This window comes from Tyto alba, unplaced genomic scaffold, assembly GCF_018691265.1.
Source record: "Tyto alba isolate M040663 unplaced genomic scaffold, T.alba_DEE_v4.0 Super-Scaffold_20, whole genome shotgun sequence".
Classification (NCBI taxonomy): domain Eukaryota; kingdom Metazoa; phylum Chordata; class Aves; order Strigiformes; family Tytonidae; genus Tyto; species Tyto alba.
In genome coordinates this window covers 3,393,683-3,416,326 of record NW_024881283.1, presented here as the reverse complement: position 1 = coordinate 3,416,326, position 22,644 = coordinate 3,393,683, and the positions used below count along the sequence as shown (strand labels likewise).

Here is a 22,644-nt window from a genome sequence, read left to right as displayed (position 1 = left end):
ACAATCCAGAAGCGAAGGAAATTCTGCTAAAGCAAGTTACTATAGAAAATGCAAATGAGGATTGTAAGAGGGTGTTGCATCTGCTACGAAAGTCCTCTATAATTGAAATGTTAGAGGCTTGCCAGAATATTGGATCCTTTTCTAATCAGGCTCGTGTTATGGCTACAACCTTCACTGCAATTCAGCTGTCATCTCAAACATGTTTCCATTGTGGGAAGCAGGGGCATTTCAAACGAGAGTGCCCCTGATTTAAAACAAAAGCTGTAACCTCCACTAATAATAAACCTGGAATCTGTCCCCGGTGTAAGAAGGGACCGCATTACACCAATCAGTGCAGATCTAAATGAGAAATTCAGGGTAATCCCCTTTTGGGAAACTGGCTGCGCAGCATGAATTGGAGGCGTGTGCTGAAACAATTACCTCCACAGACTGTCCTGCAAAGTACTTACCTGGTGGAGCAACAGAGCTCTTCACTCGCACCGCAGGAAGTGCCGGGATGGACCTGGCCACCTCCTCAGCAGTGACACTTTTAGGCAGTGCTGTTGCCCTTGCCTCTACGGGAGTGTTTGGCCCGCTGGGCAACGGCTTAAGTGCCTTGCTGATGGGAAGATCCTCCGCCACTCGGCAAGGAATATTTTTATTACCAGGGGTTATTGACGCTGACTATCAGGGAGAAATAAAGCTAATGCTCTGGATGCCTTCACTGCCGCTCACTATTCCTGCAGGCTCTGGAATTGCACAGCTGGTCCCTTTTAAAGCAGCAGTCACATCTCAAACTGGTCTTTCTCAAGGAAGCCGTGGATTTGGCTCCACCTGAGCTCCCCTTGTAATGTGGTCACAATCAATGACAGAAAAATGACCCCTGTGTAGATGCAGCTTACGCTTAGTCAAAGGATCACCAGAGAAGGTTATGTTATCTGGTCTAATTGACTCTGGGGCCGAAGTGACCATAATAGCTCTATCATATTGGCCCCCATAGTGGCCACTAGACGCCGTTGTAACCCCATTAACTGGGATTGATGGGTCATCCTTGCCCCGACAAAGCCAACACCTAATATAGATAACAGCCTGAGGATTGTGTGGCTCCTACCAAACCTTTTGTGCTAGATACTCCCATTACCTTGTGGGGCCGAAATATTTTGAGTCAGTGGGGATTGAGCTTACAGACACGGGGCCAGGCAAATTTATTTTAGGGGCCACTGAGGTGCATCAAACTTTACCACTAACTTGGTGTACAGGTAAGCCAGTTTGGGTGGACCAGTGGCCCCTGCCTAAGGAAAAGCTGCACCAGCTCTGACTGTTAGTCCAAGAACAGCTCGCCAACAGACACATTGTGCCATCTATCAGTCCAGGGAACTCTCCTGTGTTTGTCATTAAGAAAAAGAGTGGCAAATGGTGACTACTCCACTATCTGAGACAAATTAATGAGGTCATGGAAGATATGTGGCCACTTCAGCCCGGCTTGCCTTCTGCCACAATGGTTCCACAGAATCGGAAGATAGTCATTATTGATTTAAAGGACTGTTTTTTTACCATTCCATTACATCCAAAAGATGCGCCGTGTTTTGTCTTTTTGGTGCCGTCTCCAAACATGTCGGAGCCATATCAGAGATGTCATTGGGTTGTTCTGCCACAAGGCATGAAGAACAGCCCCACAGTATGTCAGTGGTATGTGGTGCATGCATTGTCTTCAGTCTGACCACAGTTTCCTAGTGTACTAATTTATCATTACATGGATGACATTTTATTATGCACTACCACAGAAACAGAACTCAAATTGGCCACTAATGCCGCATTTCAAAGTATCAGTAGACATGGTTTGACAGTAGCACTGGAAAAGATTCAGCAAACGTCACTGTGGAAGTACTTAGGTTGGAAAATTGTGGACCAAACTGTCCACCCCCAGTCCATGTGGCTAGGAGTGGATGTAGAAACTTCAAACGATCTGCAGAAAGTCTTGGGGGCTGTTAATGGGATTCTTTCCTTACTAGGGATTAACAATGAAGATTTACATCCCTTTTGTGAGATATTAAAAGGAAATCCAGCCTTGAACTCTCCACGGAGGCTAACTGCTGATGCCAAGCAGGCCTTGCAGCATGTTGCTCAAGCTATAGAGCAAAGACAAGCAAATCGAGTTAACTTATGTTTACCTTTGATCTTGTATATATTTAACCCTATGTTTCAACCTGTAGGTTTGATTGGACAGTGGGATGCATGGACTGCACATCTTCCACAGCCACCCTTACCTCCACAAGAGCTAGAGCTTTTAGGGTCTGTAAAAATGGATTGGTGTCTCTATTTTAATTATACTAGAAAGAACCAGTCACACACATGGTCTGTGAATGCAACGCTTGCAGTATATAGAAACATATCCCTGTGGTGTAACTACACGACTACAAACGGGTCCAAATTAAGCAATATACCTTCAAAATTACCTTCAGGAGTGTTTTTTTATATGTGGTGATCGTGCCTGGCCAGCAATACCACCATATATAAAAGAGGGACCTTTTTCACTAGGTCGGTTGACCCTATTAACACCTAACACAACTATGATACTTGCTAAATACCGACACTAAAGTCGCACATCATGGGTGATACATGCTTTTGAGAGTAACTGTAAGGACAATGTAGAATTTTGGAACCCAGGAAAGGGAATAGCTGACTTATTTCTCGCCCCAGGTGTTGCTGCAGCCCAAGTGTTAGCTACTTTAAATAAAAAAAAAAGTGGCTGAATAACCAGAGCAATGCCACATCTCAAGCACTTACAGGTTTGTGGCAAGATGTTGAGTTGGTACGCCACGCCACCTTGCAGAAGAGAGCCACAATTGACTTCCTGTTGTTAGCTCAAGGTCATGGCTGCGAGGATTCTGAGGGCATGTGTTGTATGAATTTGTCAGGCCATTCTGAATCTGTTCACCAAAGTATTCAGCAGTTAAAAGGAGTGCAAAAATTATGCATAGAAACCTCTTGGGGATGGTTTGATGGGTGGTTCTAAGGTCTGGGTCTCTGGGCCCAAAAAAGTATTAAAGCTAGGATTAATGTGCTTATTGATTTTTATGTGCCTTATGTATTTCACATATAATCAACCGTGTAAGATTGATGATTACTAAGGTGCTTAATCAGGTTCTACTTGTGCAAGTTAATAAAGAAGGGGGAGTTTTGGGGGTGGATCAGGCCAACAGGAATGAGAATGATGAAAGTAAAAATAACAGATGTGGCAGTGAGCAGAATTTGCTATCACTGAGACTGTGGAAAGGTGTTGGGGGAAGCACCAAGAATGTGTAGTTAAGGAATTTGAGAGAACAGATAGTGTCATTAGGGAAGATAAGCAGTAACACATATAGCAAGGCTTAAACCATGAAGGTCAATAAAACAATGTTGTAATGTCATGGAAAATTTTGCAATGCATCTGCGGAGTATAAAAGTATCTGGTTTAGGTTTAATAAATGTCTTCAGTTGTACCTCACTCTACAGAGGAAAAAAATGTTTGTTCAAAATGTAGATTCATCTTTAGCAATGTATAGCAATAGTAGTGTGTGGTGTAATTATACATCAAGCAACATTTCACACTCCACCAAAACACCATTAGCCTTACCGGTGGGTGTGTTTCTTATTTATGGAGCTAGAGCTTGGCCTGGGATTCTGTCTCGTTTAAGGGGAGGACCTTGTAGCTTAGGAAAATTTCAATGATTTGTGCTGTGTGACTTTATCGGACAACTCTAAATTGAAAAACTACATAAGCTAGTGGGAAAGCTACAAGAACATAATGAATGGAATATTTTTGGAGACTGGTTTAACGGCTTAGGGATATGGGTGAAATGTTGTTTTATGGTAGGTGTGTTTTGATTACTAATCTTTATATGCATATTATTAGTGTGTGTGCCATGTGTAATACAATATATACAGTTCATGATTGATAAAGCTCTAGGCAATGTAATGTTAGCTGCTTTAGAAAACAAGGGGGAGATGACAGGGGAGACAAAATGGAAACGCACGTCAGGCCTTGGAGCAGGCCCCTCAGCCTGGACACAAGTACTGAGAGGCTCCTGCTAAGTCAACCCTGGGAAAAGTAGTTAATGTTTCTTCTTGGTAGTCAGAAGAGTGCTGTGTCTTGTTTCTAACATGGGGTTAGTTATGAGAAAAATGCTGATAAGCACACTGATGTTTTCGGCTGCTGCTGGGCAAGAAGAAAGCAGGAAGACTGCCAGGACTGCGTGATTAGCGTGTAACACCTGGTGGTGTTAAGCTGGTAGGAAAGTGCTGTAACTGGATGGAAAAGTGCTGTAACTTACGAAAGGTATATAAGCAGCCTGCGTGCTGAAATAAAGCGTCTCAGCATCACCCATGACCTGAGTCCGTGCCTCAGTACACCACATTTTACCACCCTCATCATAAAAAATATGTTCCTTAAAATCTACCCTTTTCCAGTTTAAAACTGTTGCTTCTTGCCCTGTCACTACAGGCCCTGGTAAAATGTTTCTGTCTCCATCTTCCACACAGGCTCCCTTTACATATTGAAAGGTCACAACAAGGTCTCCCCAGAACCTGCTCTTCTCCAGGCTGAACAACCCCAACTCTCTCAGCCTTTTTCATGGCTTCATACAATGTACAAAGCTTCAACCAAGAGACTCACCACAGTGGCAGGGGTCAATAGCTGTTGAAGTCACCCCAAAATACATTTTTTCCTTCTCCCTGGAAGAAAAACCTTAGTGCTAAACTATGGCTGGGGAGAAGATGGGCTCCAGGGAGGAGGAGGGGAGCGGAGCACAGAGGAAACCAGAACAACTGAAAATGCCCAAGTTTTTTTCCTTGTCTCCTTTATTTGAGACAAAAGCATTCTGAGTTTGGATTTCAGTTAGTTCACAGATAGTTTTAAATGTAAATTTTCTGTAAAGCAGCCAATGTTTCTGTCCCCTAAGACCTATTTCAAATCATCCCTCCAGCCAGATGACAGTAGATGCTCCTGGATGCTTTGAAGATCAAGCAGCAAATGGAGAATAGGCAATGGTTTAAACTCCCTCCCCAGCCAATGAGTTTTTCCTCTCCAGTCACAAGTGTTTTGTCACACTTTTTACTGCAAGCAGTTCCATTCATCTTCACTTCCAAAAATCATCAGGGATTTTCTTCCTAACCTGCACAGCTCTTGCAAAAGGGAAATGACAGTACTTTCAGCTTCTAGATCTGCTGGACTCTGCCTGGAAGTTCACCTGTTATGCAGCTGTAGCAGTGTAGCCCCTGAAGTGCGGCCCAGGCTACAGCTGTGCCACTCTGAAGCTGAGCAGGACAGTGGGTTTTGCCCCAGCATTGATGCCAGAAGCAGATGCCCTGGGTCCAGCAGCCAGCCCCACAGATGTGCACACGGGGAAGAATTGCTATTTCAAAGCCAGGTCACTTCACCAGTCCCAGGTAACAAAAACTCCATGACTTGCAGCGCCCATGGCCCCTGGAGTGAACCAGCCCATGAGCCCACCAGCATCAGCCTCGGGTGCACATGCTGCTTTTCCAGCAGGCCCCGTGTCCTGGGAACTCAGCAGGCAGCAATCGAAGGACAGGTCAGCACAGCGCAGCAAACTAGGCTCTCATCTGGCAGGCAAGTGCCTTTCAGTGCCTCAGCTTTCAGCTTGAAAGATCCCAGGTCCTGCTTTTCAGCAATGCATTCACTACAAAAGGCGTGGTTCCTCCTGTGAGAACAGCTACACGCCTTAGGAGGTCACGGTGAAAAATGCTCCTGAATATTAAGGAACTCCTGATGCGCTCCCATTAACAAATGCAAAACAATTCTCAGAAGGTGATTTTCAGCTTTGCATTTTATATAACAGGAAGCATATCATGACTAAGAGGACAGAAATACACTGCAGTAGCTGCCCTCAGCACTCTGCCTCCCTGAACTGTGCAGAGAAACAGGAAATGCAAATCTGTTATCTCCATCCCAACACATCACCAATATCAACCCTCCGTTTCCTTAGTGTACTTCTCTGTTATGCTCTAAAAATAATTTAAAGAATAAAAACTTGTTCCACATGATGTAATTAATTTGAGCTTCAGCTAAACTACTTTTGGTGGCAGAAATTATCCTAGCTGTATTTGGAACATTGATACATGTAGCTTTCTTCAGTAGTACAACTATTTCATTTCTTACTGTCCAGACCTTCACTTCAGTTTTAGCTTTCCAAGTAAATTGCCTTAAAAGGTAAGGAAAAAATAAATATAGTTAAAGAAACTCTGAAAAGATGAGCTGTGTTTCTACCATGTTGCTTGGGTTTGTCAACGCAGATGGTTTTTTTTTCTTTAGGGAAGAAAAGCCTCTGGAGCCACACACACATGCAAGACTACCGAAGTTAAAGTTTTATTGGAAAACATTCAAAAGCTCTAGTAACAAGGTCAGCTCATAGTACAAATATAGATTTAAATGCTGAAACTAAACCAATTAAAAATCTATTCATGATTACTGTACATTAGTGGAATATACTCATGGCTACCCACTTTGTAAAAGAAATGGAGTGAAAGCTGAGTTAGGAGAAACAGCTCTGGAAACAAAAGACAATCCTCCCAGGACAAGATTAGAAAGAGGTTCTTCTAACACAGGTATCCTCTAAGGTGACAAAACCAAACTGAAGCTTGGAGGAATTTTGTTTTCCCACATCTGTTTATGCTTTCAGTCACATGGTCAGAGCACATAATTAAGTCCAGTTAACAGAATCCTATATGTTCTGCTCATCCTTGAATTCCAAGACAGAAGTGCTCAGAGTAACTGGGACTTTCAGAGGCTAGAAAGAGCAAAGATCACCTTCCATGTCACAAAGCTCGGCAGGATAACTTGAAACACGGACGAGCATTTGCTTAGAACTAAATCCAGCTGGAAGTAACTTCACTCAGCATCCGTTGACTTATAGTGATCATCATCCACAGTGGAGTAGATATGTCCCTCACTGCTAAGGAATTCAACAGCTTGCCTTTGAAGAAAAAAATAAAAAGCAATTGCTACCTAGTTCTTATCAACACCTTTCTCTCAGGGATTTCCCATTTTCTGACCCCATTCCCTGCTGTTCCCTTCTGGCACCTGCCAAGGGAAGCTCTTGGTGGCTCTGTTCTGTGAGCAGTTTAAGTGCTGCTCCACCAATCAGTAGGCACAGAAAGTTTCTCCATGGCAATGTACTCCCCCAGCAGCAATTAGACCTTGCCTGCCACAGCGGGGAAGGCCACCACTCTCAGTACTTCCCAGGTAAAAACAGTACCTACCACTCTGCTTCAAAGGGGACAGAACACAAAAAGATAATGGATGTTTATTACCGGTTTTCTAAGTCTCAGGGAGGAGAAGCTGTAAGAGACATCAAAGAAGAGAACAGAAAGAGTCTATTCCCAAGTTTTGATCAGTGTGCAGCAAGCAAGGTAATCCTTGAGCAGGATAAAATGCTGCTGAAGCACTGCAGTACTCCCAGGTACCTATTACTTTGCTACTGAACTGTTAAACAGCTTGTTTTGAAAATGGGGAGCAAAGCATTTTATCACCCCTTCAACTGACAATGGCTCATTCTAAGCTGCTGAAGACTGCAAAAGCTCTGGCTCACTACTGCATCTTACTGGGAACATCTGAAATTACTAGCACTGTTTCATAAGGAAGGATCCAGGCTTGCCTGCTATTTTCCTCTCTGCCTCCTTTTATCAGACTCCAGGAAGGACTGCCTGGATTTCCATAACATCCTTCATTTTTATACACTTACTTGATTGTTGACATGCTCATATTGTGGAGCTGAAGTTTCAACTCTTGAAGACTCATACCTTCTGGGACAGGGCAGTTTTTAATCAAGTTCAGCACCTGGAAAAGCAGGAACCACTATTAGCACACAGCTAAGCTTCTCTATCATGGATGGACATCAAGGTTGAGGGAGAGCTATCTGTCTTCAAATAACTGAGCTTGCATTTCTTTGTCTTACATCACACTGCAGCCTCTGCTGCGACTGCTGTGCTCCTGGAGAAGCTGTTTGCACCGACCTGGCTCTGATGTGCTGTGAGTCCGTTCACTGGCAGGCTGCCACCTCCTCCATAGCCCCCCATGTCACCTATCCCACCGGTGGTAAATGACTGCGGCACTCTTGATGTTGACTGAAATTACAAGAGTAAAACTGCTGTGGCTACATAGGCTGCTGCAAGCCCACAGCATTAAAAACTTGGTGTTATTTCAGAGAGACAGTAATTAAAAAACATATTCCCAAAAGAAACCACTGGAAATGGACTGAAACACAATCTCTCTCCAAGGAAGCCAGGACTCCTGTCACACCTTCACTGTAGCCTTCCAACAGCTTCAAGCTTTCCAGCCCCACAACTGGTATACAATTTCCCCAACAAACCAAGAGGTCCCTCTCTTTGGGAGATAACCAGTAACCCAGATGGAATGAGGATCTTACCAAGTACATACCATAAGATTTTTTCTGAGGATCATATGCGCATTGACAATCTCTAGTATGTGTGTTGTGAACTCATTCATATTTTCCAGAGGCATGATCTTAAATGCCACCAAGCTTTTCTTATTCTTTCAGAGAAAAAAAATAAAAGCAAAGAAAAAAAAATAGTATCACAGCAACAGGAACATGCTTAACAGCCAATCCAGCCATTCTCTCCAGGAACAGGGGGGGTGGTGGGTAGGCAGATTGTCGGCATGTAACTAGTTCAAAATTTTCTGACTTACATTTTCATATGTGATTTTGCAAGACAATGCAGACAGCGCAATTTATCTTTCTAACCAGCTGGCAATTAATTGCACTTGGTTTTAATGCATACATCAGTATTTGAGTATTTATTCATATATTCAGTTATAGTATTTAGTTATGAGGCAACCACATCACATAATATGCTACAAGAAGCATCCCCATTAACCAATACCTTGTCTAAGCTCTACAGTACAACCAACCAAGAACCTGGTGGCCAGTATGCTGTCCCACTGAAAACAACGTACTGATGAAGAGTGGCATTCTAAACGGGTGCTCTGTCCTTTGCAGTTAGGAACAATTAAAGTGTTACTAAATACAGCCCTGGCAACAACATTCAAGGATTCGCCCACGGGAAAGGATGAGCAAAGACCACAATTATGTGGATATTCTAAAGAGAGCCCACCAACACTCTGCCAGATCACCAATCTTTCATGCCAGTGCTCCAGCCTCGTGGAGTCAGACATGGGTGACATGATCTTACCTGGAAAGACCGAAGGTGACCAGCTACTTTCACATAAGTTCCTGGAGGTACCACAACATTCTCACTACCTGCCTCCTAACAGAGAGGAAAGGGAGAAAGGAGGGTTTTGCTGATTCACATTTCCATTTCTCAATTATCACAATCAATGACTTAGGAAAGGAGGCTTATCTCAAGCAAACACAAACAGCATGCATTGCTATGTCTAGTAAGAGCAGTTAGGTGAACATCACAGTAATTGAAAAATAGAGAAAGTAAGTATTTGCCTGATTGAACACACTGTACACTTGACAGCAGTCAAAGCCAGTTGTCTGCTCTGAGAAATTTTCACTGAGCAACAAGAGTAAAGAACCCTTAAATAGTAAAAAAGCAGGTGTTCAACTGCATAACTCAGCTAGGGGAATGGAAACAGGCCAAAACCTTTTCTGAAGTTATGATAAACTTGCAGTTAAGCCAACTGAATGTCTGCCTAATTACTCACCCAATGTCGTTCAACTGAACTCAGCTGCTTGCCTTCAAATATATGTTACAATAACACGGGCTAGCTTTAGAGGCCTGATATACCATCACAAGAGTCCAGTGGAAGTTATCAGCACTTCAGGAGTCACGCATCAGAAAACAGGACCATGTTCACTGGTATGTGCCTTCACCTCAGTCACTGAGCCACATACAAAAATCTCTGTTTGCTCTCTCTCCTTGTATTTCTATACAGAAGTACTGAGTACCCTCAGTTCAGCTGTGAAGTAGTAGTTGAGCTTCACCAGCTAAACTCTAAAAAATTATCCAAAGCGATTCAATGTAGAATCATGTACGAATTACAAAATAGGAACAGAGTCACGTAGAGCACCAGCATCTCCCTTGGATTCCAGAGACATGTTAACTCTAGAACTCTTCCCCTAAAAGCCACATTGTTTTGATAAAAAAGTCCTATGAGGAGCAGGGAATTGGACTTGATGATCCTTATGGGTCCCTTTGACTGGAGATATTCTATGATCCTACAGCTTTTCTCTCTTCGCCACTCCCAAAAGCTTTTAAAAAAGCGTGTTCATAACAAATCTGATGCTTACATCAGTATCAACCCACTGTCTGACGTCCATCGGCGCTGCCGTCATATCATCCACTTTGTAGAGAATGTTTGTGGGTGCTTTCTCGGCGTGCCGAATTATCCCCATGATGGTGACCTGCGTTGGAAGAGGAGTTGACCCGGGAAGGCCCCAGGCACCGAGTCCGTCTGTCCCGCAGCCGCCCCCCACCCACCCGCGGCTGTCCCCCGGCCCCCACCTGGGAGATCTCCACGTCGCGGATCCGGAAGGTCTCGTCCACCTGCTCGGCCGCCAGCAGCTGCGACACGGTGCAGGGCACGATGTTCTGGGAGCGGACTCTCTGCAAGGGGCGGCGGGGCCGTCAGCGCCGGCCGCCCCCGTCCACCCCGCCGCTCCGGCCCTGTTCCCGGCCTACCTGCTTCCTCTCCGCCTGCGTGCCCGCGGGTGAGCCGAAACCGCCCGGAGACTGCGCGTAACCGCCCGCAGGGCCCGAGGCGCCGAACCCGCCGTCGAAGGTACCTGAGGCGGGAGAGGGAGAGCCCGTGAGGCGCTGGCGGTTACGCGTCCTCCATCCCTGCCGCCATCGCGGGGCGCGGCGGCGGCCTCGGGACCCGCCCCCCCGCCATGACCGGGACCCGCCCCCCCGCCATGACCGGGACCCCCGTCCCGTGCCCCCCCGCACCGTACCGTGCCCGCTCCACATGTCCGCGGCCCCACCGCCGGACGCAAGCCTGCCCGCGCGCGCACCGCGCCGCCGCCGCCGCCGCCTCCTGCCCAATCCGGGGGGGCCGCTCAGCCGACCGGCAGCCAATCCCAGCCTTCCGCCTGCCGGCTCCTTCCAATCGGGAGAGGCGGTGGGAAGCTAACGGCGCCATTTTGGGTGCGGGTGCTGCCCGGCCGTGCGGAGGTGAGGGAGGTTGCAGGGGAAGTGGGGCGGGCACGACAGCCCAGCCCAGTCCCCGTTTAGTTCAGCACAGTCGCAGCCCAGTCCCAGCCCAGCCCAGGTCCAGCCCAGCCCAGCCCCGTTTAGTTCAGCACAGTCGCAGCCCAGTCCCAGCCCAGCCCAGGTCTAGCCCAGTCCCAGCCCAGTTCAGAGCAGTCCCAACCCAGACCAGCCCCAGTTCAGCCCAGTCCCAGCCCATAATGCCGCCCGCCGCACTGCTCCTGCTCTGCTCGCTGTCCGCGGCCCTAGCAGGTAAGAGGCGGCAGCGCGCCCCGCGGCCCGGCCGGGCGGGGGGCCCCGAGCGGGGCCTGGCGGCAGCTCCGCGCCCCTCGCCCCGCTGAGCCTCGGCATCCCCGGCGGCGGCAGGGCGCTTCTGGCACGTCACCGACCTGCACTGGGACCCCGACTACGAGGCGGCGTCCAGTGCCGGGCAGCCGTGCCCCTCGGGCGGCTCCCGGCCCGTGCCCGCCGCCGGCCCCTGGGGCAGCTACCTCTGCGATGCGCCCTGGCGCCTGCTCGCCTCGGCCGCCCGCGCCATGAGGGACCGCCTGCCGCGGCCGGACTTCGTCCTCTGGACCGGGTGAGGAGGGGCCGGGGTCCCGCCCTGCCGGGATCCGCTGCCCGGCCGCCCCCCAGCAGCGGCGGTCGAGCGGGCCCCGGGCCGGCTCGCTGACGGAGCTCGCCGCCTCCGGCCTCGCGCCGCAGCCTCGGAGCCTGAGGGACGGCGTCTGCCACCGAGAGGAGGAACACCGGGCGCTCCGGGAATTGGCAGCGGGGGGTTCGGGGGTTCTGCGTTGCGCTCGGGCTGTGGCACGGCCCTGCCCGCTCTGAGGGCTGCCAGGGTTCGGGTGGCAGAAGGGGCGGTCGGAGGGCGGGGGTGTTTGGAGCTTCTGGGGGGTCCAGGGGTCTTCGCACGGTGAGCGTGTCGGAGAGGTGAGATAGGCGTGTGCCTTATAATGCAAAATGGAGGCTTGGGCGGGGAGCGTAACCACAGCAAGGTCGTGATGCCAGCCAGAAGCTCCCAGCAAGCTCTAGCAGTGACAAGCAGTAAGGTAAGGAAAGGATTACAATTCATCGTCCTTCCTTTTCTTTGTACTTGTTGCCAGCCCTGCCTGACATCACACGAGCTCGGAGTACCTGAAATGGCACGTGCTCTTCCTGCTGGTGCGCCAAGTCCAGCCTGTTGGAGGCAGTGGGAGGAGAGCATTGCAAACAAACTTGCAGCGTTTTTTCAAACACTAAAGAGGCACCTGGGAGACTTTTCTCAAAGAGGGGCTCTTTTCCTTTAAAAACATGAAGAATCTCCCCAAATGGAGCATGTTTTCTCCTAGTTTGGTCTCCAGAAGTGGGTACCCTCTTCCGCAGGAGGCCTTAAGAGCACTTACAGACAGTAAAAGCTTTATTTTGCCTATTATTGTTAGTATGTCCTCTTGTGATGTTTGCCTTTCATCTAGTGGTGCAACGTCAACCTGTAATCTGATGTAACCTGCAGTCCTAGTTTGCAGTGCTGTTGCCTGATCCCACGTTTTCATTTTCTGTCTCTGTGGATGATTGCTCCTACTTAGAAGTAGTTATTGGTCCTTAGGACTTCGTGCTGATTTTTCTTTTTCCTTCAAACTATTTCCCCCCATTCTTTGACATAATTTTGAATTCTGATCTTCCTCTTGGATGTGCTTGTTGACAGCCCAGCAGCATCTACAAATGCCATAAGCATATTATTGGTGTCTGCCACACTTTCGGAGGTAATACTTTATTGGAGGCATTCCTCTGTTCCATATTAATGAGAGTTGTTATCCTGCTGTTCAAACAGCTGGGCAGACAACTGCGCTTCACTATTGCCCATCAGATGTTGACCTGAAATTGCAAAGTGCCGTTCCCTGAAAAAGTTCCAGTCAGTTTTAGTGTCTATTCAGTGCACTGAGGCAGAGTGAGCCTCCACTTTATCTACTTGTGTATAGGTTTTTCAAGGTAGAATAAAGTGGAGCCCGTTTTCACTTTGAGTAATTTCTTGAAACTCCCTCAGTGCCTTGGCCAGTCAACATAGCACTGGTTCCTGCAGCCAAAAGCTTCAACTTTAACTTTCTTTTCTAGGAGGCACAAAGAGGGAAGTAAGCACGTTTCTCTGCCTTGCTTATCACTTTAACCATATGCCCTGTTAGTCACAGACAGTGACTGTGCCACTCTTTTTCTAGAGATGATACTCCTCACGTCCCCAATGAGAAGCTTGGAGAAGAAAAGGTTCTGCACATAATAGAAAATCTGACTTCTCTGATAAAAGAGACATTTCCAGGTAGGATTTGAGGGGATGAGAAGGGGAGAGGGGCACAGAGCCTCATGGGAAGAGCTTATCATGGTGCAGAAATGACAGAATTGGGAAGGGGAGAGGCATGGAAGGGTTGTGGTCATTGGGACTTGTTTGTCTTCTTCCTAGTTGCTGCATGGCATGAGGCGTGTCTGAATTGAGGCGTCTGATGCACACTCATTGTTTCAGGTTAAGTTGCTCAGAAGGAAGGAAAATAAACATTTCTGTAATTAGTCATTAAGACAGAAAAGTCTGCAAATTTCCTCACGCATAATCCCTGTCAGCAAGTGGAAGAAGGAGCGTTATTGATAGTGAAAGCTCACTGCTTCATCTGTAAGGCCATGGCTGTGGGGTAGCTTGTCCCAAGGAGGGATGGTCTTTGTAGTGTTATACCCCCAGTCAGTGCAACCGTATGGCTGTGGTGTGGATGATGGGCTTTTGCCAAGCTCTCAGACCATACTGTTCTTTCCAAGTCTGAGTGCTTCAGGGAGCTGTGGTGCTGAGGAACTGTGAAGCAAGCATGGATTCTTCTGTGATTCCTTTTCTCTGTCTCTAGATACTAAAGTCTACGCGGCAATGGGCAATCATGACTTCCACCCCAAGAATCAGTTTCCAGGGAAGGAGAACAGGATCTACAACCGAACAGCTGAACTGTGGCATCCGTGGCTGAATGACGCTTCCATTCCTCTTTTCAGAGCAGGTATGGTGGCACTCTGGGAAGAGAAGATCCTCCCGGTTAGGAGAATACCATGAACGGTTTTCCCTGCTTCTGTGATCAGAGAAACAGTATTTGCAGAGGGCGGAACCAAATTAATGCTCATTTCTAGCACTGAGTTCTCCCGCTTCCGAAAAAAAATAAATTTCTTTATGCTTTAGTCTCTTCTGCTTCCCTCAGTTGACTGGAAGGTGTCCTTACAGAGGATGCAGAGCAGTGTGCTTCACTGAGTGGAAGAAAAAAAATTTTTTTAAGGTGGCTGCTGATGCAGGGAGGACTGTAACTCTAGAGCTGCCCAGCTCCTGGTGCTGCACACTGTCCCCGTGCAGGGTCTCCCTTCACCTTCAGAGACATGAGCATGACAAGAGGTACACAAGGGGAAGAGTCGCTCCAAATCCCCATCCTGGAGTGGTCAGAACACTGCTGGCACCTTGTCCAGACAGTGACTCTGCTGCAGTTATTGCCAAGGGGAGCCGAGAGGGACAACACACAAAGGAGTCACAACAACCAACATGTCCACACCTCCAGCTCTTTCCCTGTCGGTTGCATTTGTCAGGAGCTTTCTACAGTGAGAAGCTGCCCAGCCCAAGGACAAGGGGGCGGATGGTTGTCCTCAATACCAATCTGTACTATGACCAGAATGATGAGACAGCTGGTGAAGAAGATCCTGGAGGGCAGTTCCAGTGGCTGGAAGAAACACTGACCAGCGCCTCTAGAGCAGATGAAATGGTATTAAAAGAAATGAATCCACAAACTTCGTAGAGGGCTTCTCCCAGCCTGGAAGCTCTTTTCACTCCTGCCCTGCCCTCTGTGCACTTGCAGCAAGACAGTGCTCTGTGGGAAGCGTGGGCTTTTCGTTCAGTGCAACTCTCGCTTTTGTAGGTCTTCATCGTGGGGCACGTCCCTCCTGGCTTCTTTGAGAAGAAACGAGGCAAGCCCTGGTTCCGGAGTGGCTTTAACGAACGATACTTGAAAATTGTGCAGAAGCACCACAGAGTGATTTCTGCCCAGTTTTTTGGGCACCATCACACGGACAGCTTTCGGATGTTTTACAGTGATGCAGGTACTGGTTCTGGCCACCCAAGCATTTGCATGATACCTCTGCCAACTTCCAGAAAATAACTGTCAATTAGAGTTTTCAGTGACTGTTAGCTAAATGCTGCTGAGAAGCCAGAAGAGGCTTGTGAAATGCTTTGGTCAGCAAGAGACAACAGCGGTTCTGATCTCCACTTCCAGCCTGTAGCTCCAGCCCTCCTTCATGTTTACCCTCAAATTTTGTCATTTCTGCTCAATGCCTTGCACCTTCTTGCCTGCTGCCTGTTGATCGGTTTTGGACATCAGCTGAGACATAGGGGAGCAGTTACGAATCTTTGCGCTGTGGTTATGGGTAGTGTTCTCGGTTTCCTTTGCTTGAGCGTGGTTCTCTTGCACACCCTCACTGCAAGAGTCTTCAACAGCAGTGGGAAGCCTGTTCTCAGCTGCAGCAGTCCTGTGTTCAATCCCTGATGCCATTCAATGTGCTGATCTTCATGCATGCGCTGTTGTAACTGGGGCTGGTGACAAAGCTGCCATTTGCAGTGTGATTGGTTGCCAGGGTGCTCACTGCAACGTGGACAGGGTGTGATACAAGCCAAGTTCGCCCATTCATGGGTTGTTTTGTCTTTCTGTTAAGGTTCTCCAATCAATGTCATGTTCCTGGCCCCTGGAGTGACTCCCTGGAAAACAACATTACCTGGAGTGAACAATGGAGCCAACAACCCTGGGATTCGGGTGATCGACTATGATCCAGACACCCTCCAAGTGTTGGTAGGGGATTCCCATGTGCTGCACACTGCAGTTCTGGAAGAGTATTTTTGTTCCTCCATACAGGTTTAACAGGCAGGACTACAGGACCCAAGCGGCTATGTAGGAGAGGACTTCAACCAAGATATGTCAGCCTCATGTTAGCATGAAGGTTTAGTAAGAGTGTCAGTGAGTAAAGGCAAGGCGACCGCAGTCAGCTGGCCCAGGCCTTCTGCTGGGATGAGCTCCCCAGGGCAGTGCAGGGCAGGTTTTGTCATATTCTTCGTGTCTTCAGCTAGTTTCCTTTGACACTTGCTTTACTACCCAGGTAACATGGATTGCAGAACTGCTCTTTAAGGACTAACAGAGTTGTCAGACTCCCTTCAAAAACATTTAGCCATCTAGAAAACTGAGTCCCCCTGCTTGCTAAATTGATGAATTTGTAATGGATCTGAATTTAGGTGAATTGTAAGGGCAGCTTCTGTTTCCTCTTTAGGTGAATTGTAAGGGCAGCTTCTGTTTCCTCTGTCTCTTATTTGCAGAGAGGTAGAGAGTGGGGTGCCCTTCTTTGCAATGGGTAAAGCAGCTCTGTAGATGCTGTTTGCATGTTTATAGCATGAGAAATGAATGCTAAAATAAACTGTGGAAGGCTAGGGAGCTAGTGAAGCAGAGAGAAAAAGGGCAGGAAACCGAGAACAGGAGTTGTGGAAAACTTTATTCTTCAGTTTGCTCACAGTGCAGAACATAAGTTCACTCAGTAAGTAACACTACTCCCAACACTTGCTTCTGCCAGTGGGCAGTGTCGATAGCAAATAACAGTGAGATTTTGAAAGGGCCCAGGCTCTGATTTCCTGTTGTTTGGAAGCAGAGAAAAGCCATCCCCTTACCCCTTACGAAACAGGATGCTCTGGCGGTGAGTGCTGGAGGCTCTCACCTGAGGTGTCTGTCCCCAGGTTCACATCTCCGTCGAAGGCACCTGCCGGGAGGCAGCTCAGCCCTCGCTGGGCAGGGAGGTGCACTGCCTGTGGCGAGCACGCGTGCCTGTGGTGCTGCTCACCGGTGTCTGGGCGAGGGGGCTGACGGCAGCCCAGCCAAACGTTTAACTCGAGGGCCTATCCTGTCCTGATTTGTCCTTGTTCTGTTTTTTTCTCTCCCTGCAGGATACGGTGACTTACTACTTGAACCTAACTCATGCCAACATGGTGGCGTCAGCGTGGGAGGAAGAGGTCCCAGCATGGGAGGAAGAGTATAGGCTGACAGAAGCCTTCCAAGTCCCCGATGGCTCTGTGAGCTCCATGCAGACGGTGCTGGAGAAGATATCAAAGGATCCGCACTATCTGCAGCAGTACTACGAGTTTAACTCTGTCAGATACGATCTCACCCCGTGCGATGAGGCCTGCCGTGTCGATCACATTTGTGCCATCAGGGAAGTTGATTTCACAAAATACGATGAGTGTGTTAAAACCAGCAGCTCTGCCTCTGCCATCGTTGGTGTTTGGCTTATATTTTTATGCTTGTTCTTAGGACTTCTCAGTCCCCAGCAAGCACTGTAATGACCGAGAGCAAGAGAAAAGAGAACACAAGTTCATAATGCACGAGTCAGAAATTGTGAATGCTTTTGGCATTGAGAACTTGGAAACCAAGACAAAATCAGAGGCTTTTAGTAAAAGTTCTGTGATGTTGATTTGAAATCTTCTAGAAAAGCTTGATGTATCAGGAAAGGGCAGTGATTGCTCTGGAGTGTTTTTTTGTCATGCTGGCTTGCATCAGGGAGTCTTTCCCCCTTCTCCTGCGACTTGTAAGGTAGTCTGCAAATCAGATGAAGACCAGGCCTTTCTGTGGGCGGTGATGCTCTGTGCACGGGAGCTGTGAGCTGCCCTGTGCTATGGAGGAGTCTGCTGCCAGGTGGGTTCCTCATGTTGGCGTGTACTTCTCTTCTGGAAAGACCAGACAACTGGTGATCCAGAAGATCTTGTTTTGGTGGCCTTGTACAGCAGTGGCCTTGCCTTTGGCCTATGAACAAAGCTGGATGGGATCAGTTCCTTCTTTGGCAGGTTTGGGCTGTGACTTACACCTGTCAGTGCCCAAGGTGAGGCTCCAGGGTAAGAAGCTTTACTATTATTTCTGAAATTTTAATTTTTTTTTTTTCCCCATTGCTGAGCATGAACAGCTCTTTCTTCTGTGCTCTCATAACTCCTATCCCCTTAGTTTCTTCCTTCAGCCGGGCATTGCGAGCAGCCCCCCCGCCCCTGTCCCCTCCAGCTCCCTTGTACTGTTACTGGAAAGTGGTAATTAATTCACTAAGACTCAATTTTGGAGTTTTAGAAAGCAGGCATTCTTTATTACAGTGCCGGACAGAGGAGAGCTCCTCTTAATGTGTGTGTGTGTGAGAGAATGAAATCAATGAGCATTTATACTACCTTAATCATACATATTCATTGCATTTTTATCATATTCATAACATTTCCAGGAACTCATTGAGCATATGTTAATGTCTCTTGCACATGTCAGTTGGAGTCTTCAGGTGGTCGTCGGGGGTCTTCAGATGAAGGCTCGTAGTCTTCTTCACTGTGTTCACCGGCTGACCCTTACTGCTGCACAAACTCAGTCCTGTAGTCACGTACACCTTGTCCTTCCAGGCTGGTCTGGTTTTGTTGCTAATTTGCAGTTTCATGTTTCTTGGTATCTGCCACTACAAGCCCAAACTGTCTCCAGTAAGATTATTTATGAGTGCCTTATCCTACAGTTATTCCAACTATTCCTCAGAAGATCAGTATTTGTTCTGCAGCACAATTGTTCAGTGGTTAAAACATCTGAACTTGATTTTAGTAATTCTATTCCACAGATTTGTATTTTCTAATAATCTTAGTTTGCAGGTATCAGTACCGGCGCTGAGCTGGGGGGGCTGGTGGGGGCCGGCTGGCAGTTCCAGGTTTTGCCGTGTCCTGAAATCCTCCGGTTTGCACTGGGGACACAAAGCTGACTTCCCAAAGCAGCCTCTCCGCTTCCCGTTGCTCCCCGTGGTGTGTTCCGTGGGGGGGGGGGGGGGTGTGGGGGGTGTGGGTGCGCGTTACGGGCGCGGTGCTGCAGGTCTCGGGGTGGGTGGGGGGACACGCACCCACGGCTCTGCCCCCGCGACGTGCCGGCGGGGTGAACGATTGAAAAAGGCTACGGGGAAATGCGTGCCGGGGAGCGCCGGCGCCCGGCCCGGTGGTGTCGCGGGCGGGCGGGCGAATGCGCGGCCTGAGGCGGGAGGGGCCGGGGGCGGGAGGGGCCGGGGGCGGGGCGGGGGGGGGCCGGGGGCGGGGCGGGGGGGGCCGGGGGCGGGGCGGGGCGGGGGGGGCCGGGGGCGGGGCGGGGGGGCGGGGGCGGGAGGGGGCGGGGGCGGGGCGGGAGGTGCCGGGGGCGGGGCGGGGCCGGGGCGGGCGGGGCCGGGGGCGGGGCGGGGCGGGGGCGGGGCGGGAGGTGCCGGGGGCGGGGGGGCCGGGGGCGGGGCGGGGCGGGAGGGGGCGGGGGCGGGGCGGGAGGGGGCGGGGGCGGGAGGGGCCGGGGCGGGAGGGGCCGGGGGCGGGGCCGGGGGCGGGGCGGGCGGTGCCGGGGCCGATGGCGCGGCGGGCCCCCCCGGCGCGGTTCGGGCCGCTGCAGCTGGTGCTGGCGGCGGCGGGGGCGGCGGCGGCGGCGCTGGACGTGTGCGCGGCCGCGGGGCTGGCGGCGGGGTACGCGCGGGGGGGGCAGCCCGGCCGGGCCGCGCTGGCGCTGGCGCTGCTGGCCGCCGCCTCGGCCGCCGCCCAGGCCTGCAGCTGGCTCTGGCTGCGCTCCGACCCGCCCGCGCTGCGCCCCGGCCTGCCCGCGGGGCTGCTCGCCGCCCTCCACCTCCTCCAGCTCGGCGTCCTCTTCAGGTAACTCTGTCGCCTCTCCGCCTTCCCCCGTTACCGCCCCCCTCCCCGCCATCACCACCCCCCCCCCCCCCCCCCCCCCCCCCCGCCGGCCCCTCCGCTCTGCCCCGGCTTTGCCCGCTCACCGTGCTCCTGCGGAGGGGCGGGGCGGGCAGACCCCCTGCGGCTACAGCTCTGCCCGGGGAGCCCCTTGGACATCCCGGCGCCCGGGGATGAGGGCGAGGGGGGGCTCCCTGTCTCCTGCACCCCGGGGTTCCCAAGGGGCTCCCCAGGCAGAGCGCTTTGGCCCGCCCCCGAGTTGGAAACGCGTCAGTGGGAGCTACCCCCGTCCTTCCGGCCAAAGTTTCCCACCCGCGCCCCACAGAACCAGCTTTGCTGCATCTCCCGCTGCTGTCGCTGCTGCTGGAGGCCTCCTGCCAAACTGAGCGGGGCTGGGTGCTGGAGCCTGCAGGAGCGAACACCCCACAACCTTGTCTTGGCCTCGGCTCCCCTGGCTCTTTGGGGAAGCGGCCGGGCTCTGCTCCCGGGGGAAGGAAATAATCTGTCTGCTTTCGCCTAGGGCTCTTCTCAGTTTCATGCTTCACGTCCATCATTGTGGATGCTGCAGGGCTTGGTTTGGGAAGGGGGAGGGAGTGGTTTGAGCATAAATTGTAGCATTTTAAGTTGTCCTGCCGGGCCGTGCTGCATTGCCACCCAGCAGCCCCTCACCCCTGGCTGGGTCCCCACACAGGTGCCTCTATGCTCTGAAGGTGGGCTGGAAGGTGTGCTGGGCAAAGGCAGAGGAGGAGGAAGAGCAGAGCCGCATGGCCTTCCTCTCCCATGACATCAGCATGCTGCGCCTCTTCAAGACCTTCCTGGAGAACACCCCACAGCTCACCCTGATCCTCTACGTTATCCTGCAGACAAACAAGGCAGAGCCTTCCCAGGGTGAGGACCAGGGGAGGCAGGGTACAGGCTTGAGGCCAGAGTGGGCTTGGACAGGACAAACGAGAGGGGCTGTCCAGGGGCTGCAGTACCCAGCAGGACACTCAGTCTCCCGTCCTTGCCTGAGGTGTCATTCTTCCATGTCACTCCTTTCCCTTGACATGACACACGCAAGGGTGTAGTCCTGTCTTACACTCATGTGCCCCGATGCATTAGGCTGGGCTTGGGCTGGGAGGGTTGAATCTGGGGGACCTCTGTGGACATTCTCCTATGTGCCCCGGGAGGCTGAGTGTCAGGAGAGAAATCGGGAGCCTCCTGGGGAGCGGGGAGGTGCTGCTGTGGATATGGACAAAGGGTGGAGCACAGGCCACTGAGGAGGTGCTTTTTGGTGCCAATCCTGGGGTGGGGAGAAAGTGTCACTGCAGTGAAGGGGGAAGCCCAACTGGTTGGGTGGAGCCAGCACTCATCTCCTGCTGGTGTGGGCTGGGGGCTTCCCCAGCTGGGAGACTGGCTCTGCAGAGCCACTCGGTCCTGTCTCTTCTTCCCCATCTTTTGGACGAGGCCAGGCACCAGCCTTCTCCCTGGGGAGCGTGGAAGGCTGGGGGAGAGACGCAGATGCTGAGGCTCTGACCTGCCACAGCAGCCGCTTTGCGAACTGGTGGGAAGTTTGTTTTAGCGATGCTGGGCTGGGCCAGGGTCCCCATCTCAGTCTGCCCTCAGCATCTCCACCACCGTGTTTGCAGGACTGGGGATCTGCACTGCGTTCCTGTGTGTGACCTGGTCTCTACTGGACTACCACCAGTCCCTGCGTTCCTTCTTACAAGACAAGTACAAGCTGAGCCTGGGCTCCTCCATTGTCTACTTCCTGTGGAACCTCTTCCTCATCTGCCCCCGCATCCTCACGGTCGCCCTCTTCGCCCTGCTCTGGCCCTACGGCATCGCTGTCCACTTCCCGCTCGTGTGGCTGGCGATGTTCCTCTGGGTCAGCCTGCAGGGCACAGACTTCATGGAGTCACCCGGCCCTGAGCAGCTCTACCGGGCCGTGGTGGCCGTGATCCTCTACTTCAGCTGGTTCAACGTGGCAGCGGGGAGGACGCTGTACCGCAGCATCATTTATCACAGCTTCATCCTGGTGGACAGCACGCTGCTGGCCCTGTCCTGGCTCTGGTGCCGATCCCCCTCTGACGAGCAGTCGTACCTCGTCCTAGTGCTCTCCGCTGCCCTGCCCTGCTACCTGCTGGGGCTGTCACTGCGGGTCACCTACTACAAGTGGCTGCACCCCAACGTGTGGGTACAGCAGGAAGGTGGCTATGACGAGGTGGATGCCAATGGTAGGAGCGAGGGACTGGAGTTTCACTTGCTCTCGGTGCCAGCCCTCACGAACAGGCGGATGCGGTGGCTGGCCCAGACCCACTTCCATGTCCCGCAGCCGCTGGGGCAGCGCTTCCAGAACAGGGCTGCTGCTGTTGAGTCGTCTGTCTGAGGCTGGGAAGGTGGATCTCTTAGTCCTGTTCCTGCTTCTGCCCCCCGCCCCAGCTGTTGTTTGGGGCAGCTGGAGGGGCCCAGCAGAAACCAGGGGATGTGCAAGTGCCCAGCAAGTCCCCTGGCACACAGCATGGCTCCCATGGCTTTGCCCTCAGGGAGGGCCGTTGTGTTCGGGGGGTGGGGGGGTCCAGCCCATTGTGGCTGTACTGCTATGTCAGCTTCTCTCATTATTTATTATTAGCTTTTTCAAAGAAAAAAAAAAAGCACAACAGTTTCTTCTCCTTGTGCCTCTCCTGTGCCTGCAGCCACCATTGCTGCTTGGCAAGGTGGGTGGTGGTGGGGGACAGCTTGTTCTCTCCTCAGCACCA

General features: G+C 51.1%; 3 protein-coding genes across 8 annotated transcripts; 2 read left to right on the top strand and 1 right to left on the bottom strand.

The window, feature by feature from the left end:
• Window positions 1-6,322: 6,322 nt before the first annotated feature.
• RPA2 (replication protein A2) lies at window positions 6,323-11,025 on the bottom strand. 2 transcript variants are annotated; one of them, XM_042793682.1, is made up of 9 exons: window positions 10,917-11,022; window positions 10,645-10,748; window positions 10,468-10,569; window positions 10,254-10,367; window positions 9,190-9,264; window positions 8,417-8,530; window positions 7,993-8,103; window positions 7,722-7,816; window positions 6,323-6,953 (listed from the first exon to the last, which is right to left on the bottom strand). In XM_042793682.1, the coding sequence occupies exons 1-9, from the start codon at window positions 10,930-10,932 to the stop codon at window positions 6,869-6,871; spliced, it is 816 nt and encodes a 271-aa protein (XP_042649616.1). In that variant the 5' UTR covers window positions 10,933-11,022; the 3' UTR covers window positions 6,323-6,868. The 2 variants fall into 2 exon arrangements, with proteins under 2 accessions (XP_042649616.1, XP_042649617.1); XM_042793683.1 differs by lacking the exon at window positions 8,417-8,530 and having other exon boundaries at window positions 10,917-11,025.
• Window positions 11,026-11,129: 104 nt separating this feature from the next.
• Window positions 11,130-18,980, top strand: SMPDL3B (sphingomyelin phosphodiesterase acid like 3B). Of its 5 annotated transcripts, XR_006165430.1 has the most exons (10): window positions 11,130-11,424; window positions 11,539-11,752; window positions 13,365-13,462; window positions 14,031-14,174; window positions 14,746-14,918; window positions 15,072-15,252; window positions 15,862-15,995; window positions 17,132-17,876; window positions 18,011-18,060; window positions 18,841-18,980. XR_006165430.1 is itself a non-coding variant. In XM_042793681.1 (8 exons), exons 1-8 carry the CDS (start codon window positions 11,373-11,375, stop codon window positions 17,522-17,524), a joined length of 1,389 nt encoding a protein of 462 aa, XP_042649615.1. In that variant the 5' UTR covers window positions 11,130-11,372; the 3' UTR covers window positions 17,525-18,980. The 5 variants fall into 5 exon arrangements, 3 of the variants coding, with proteins under 3 accessions (XP_042649615.1, XP_032855586.1, XP_032855585.1); XR_006165429.1 differs by having other exon boundaries at window positions 18,011-18,980; XM_042793681.1 differs by having other exon boundaries at window positions 17,132-18,980.
• A 594-nt stretch (window positions 18,981-19,574) lies between these two features.
• XKR8 (XK related 8) lies at window positions 19,575-22,550 on the top strand. Its single transcript, XM_032999696.2, has 3 exons — window positions 19,575-19,870; window positions 20,598-20,794; window positions 21,535-22,550. Exons 1-3 carry the CDS (start codon window positions 19,575-19,577, stop codon window positions 22,272-22,274), a joined length of 1,233 nt encoding a protein of 410 aa, XP_032855587.2. The 3' UTR covers window positions 22,275-22,550.
• The last annotated feature ends 94 nt before the right edge of the window (window positions 22,551-22,644 follow it).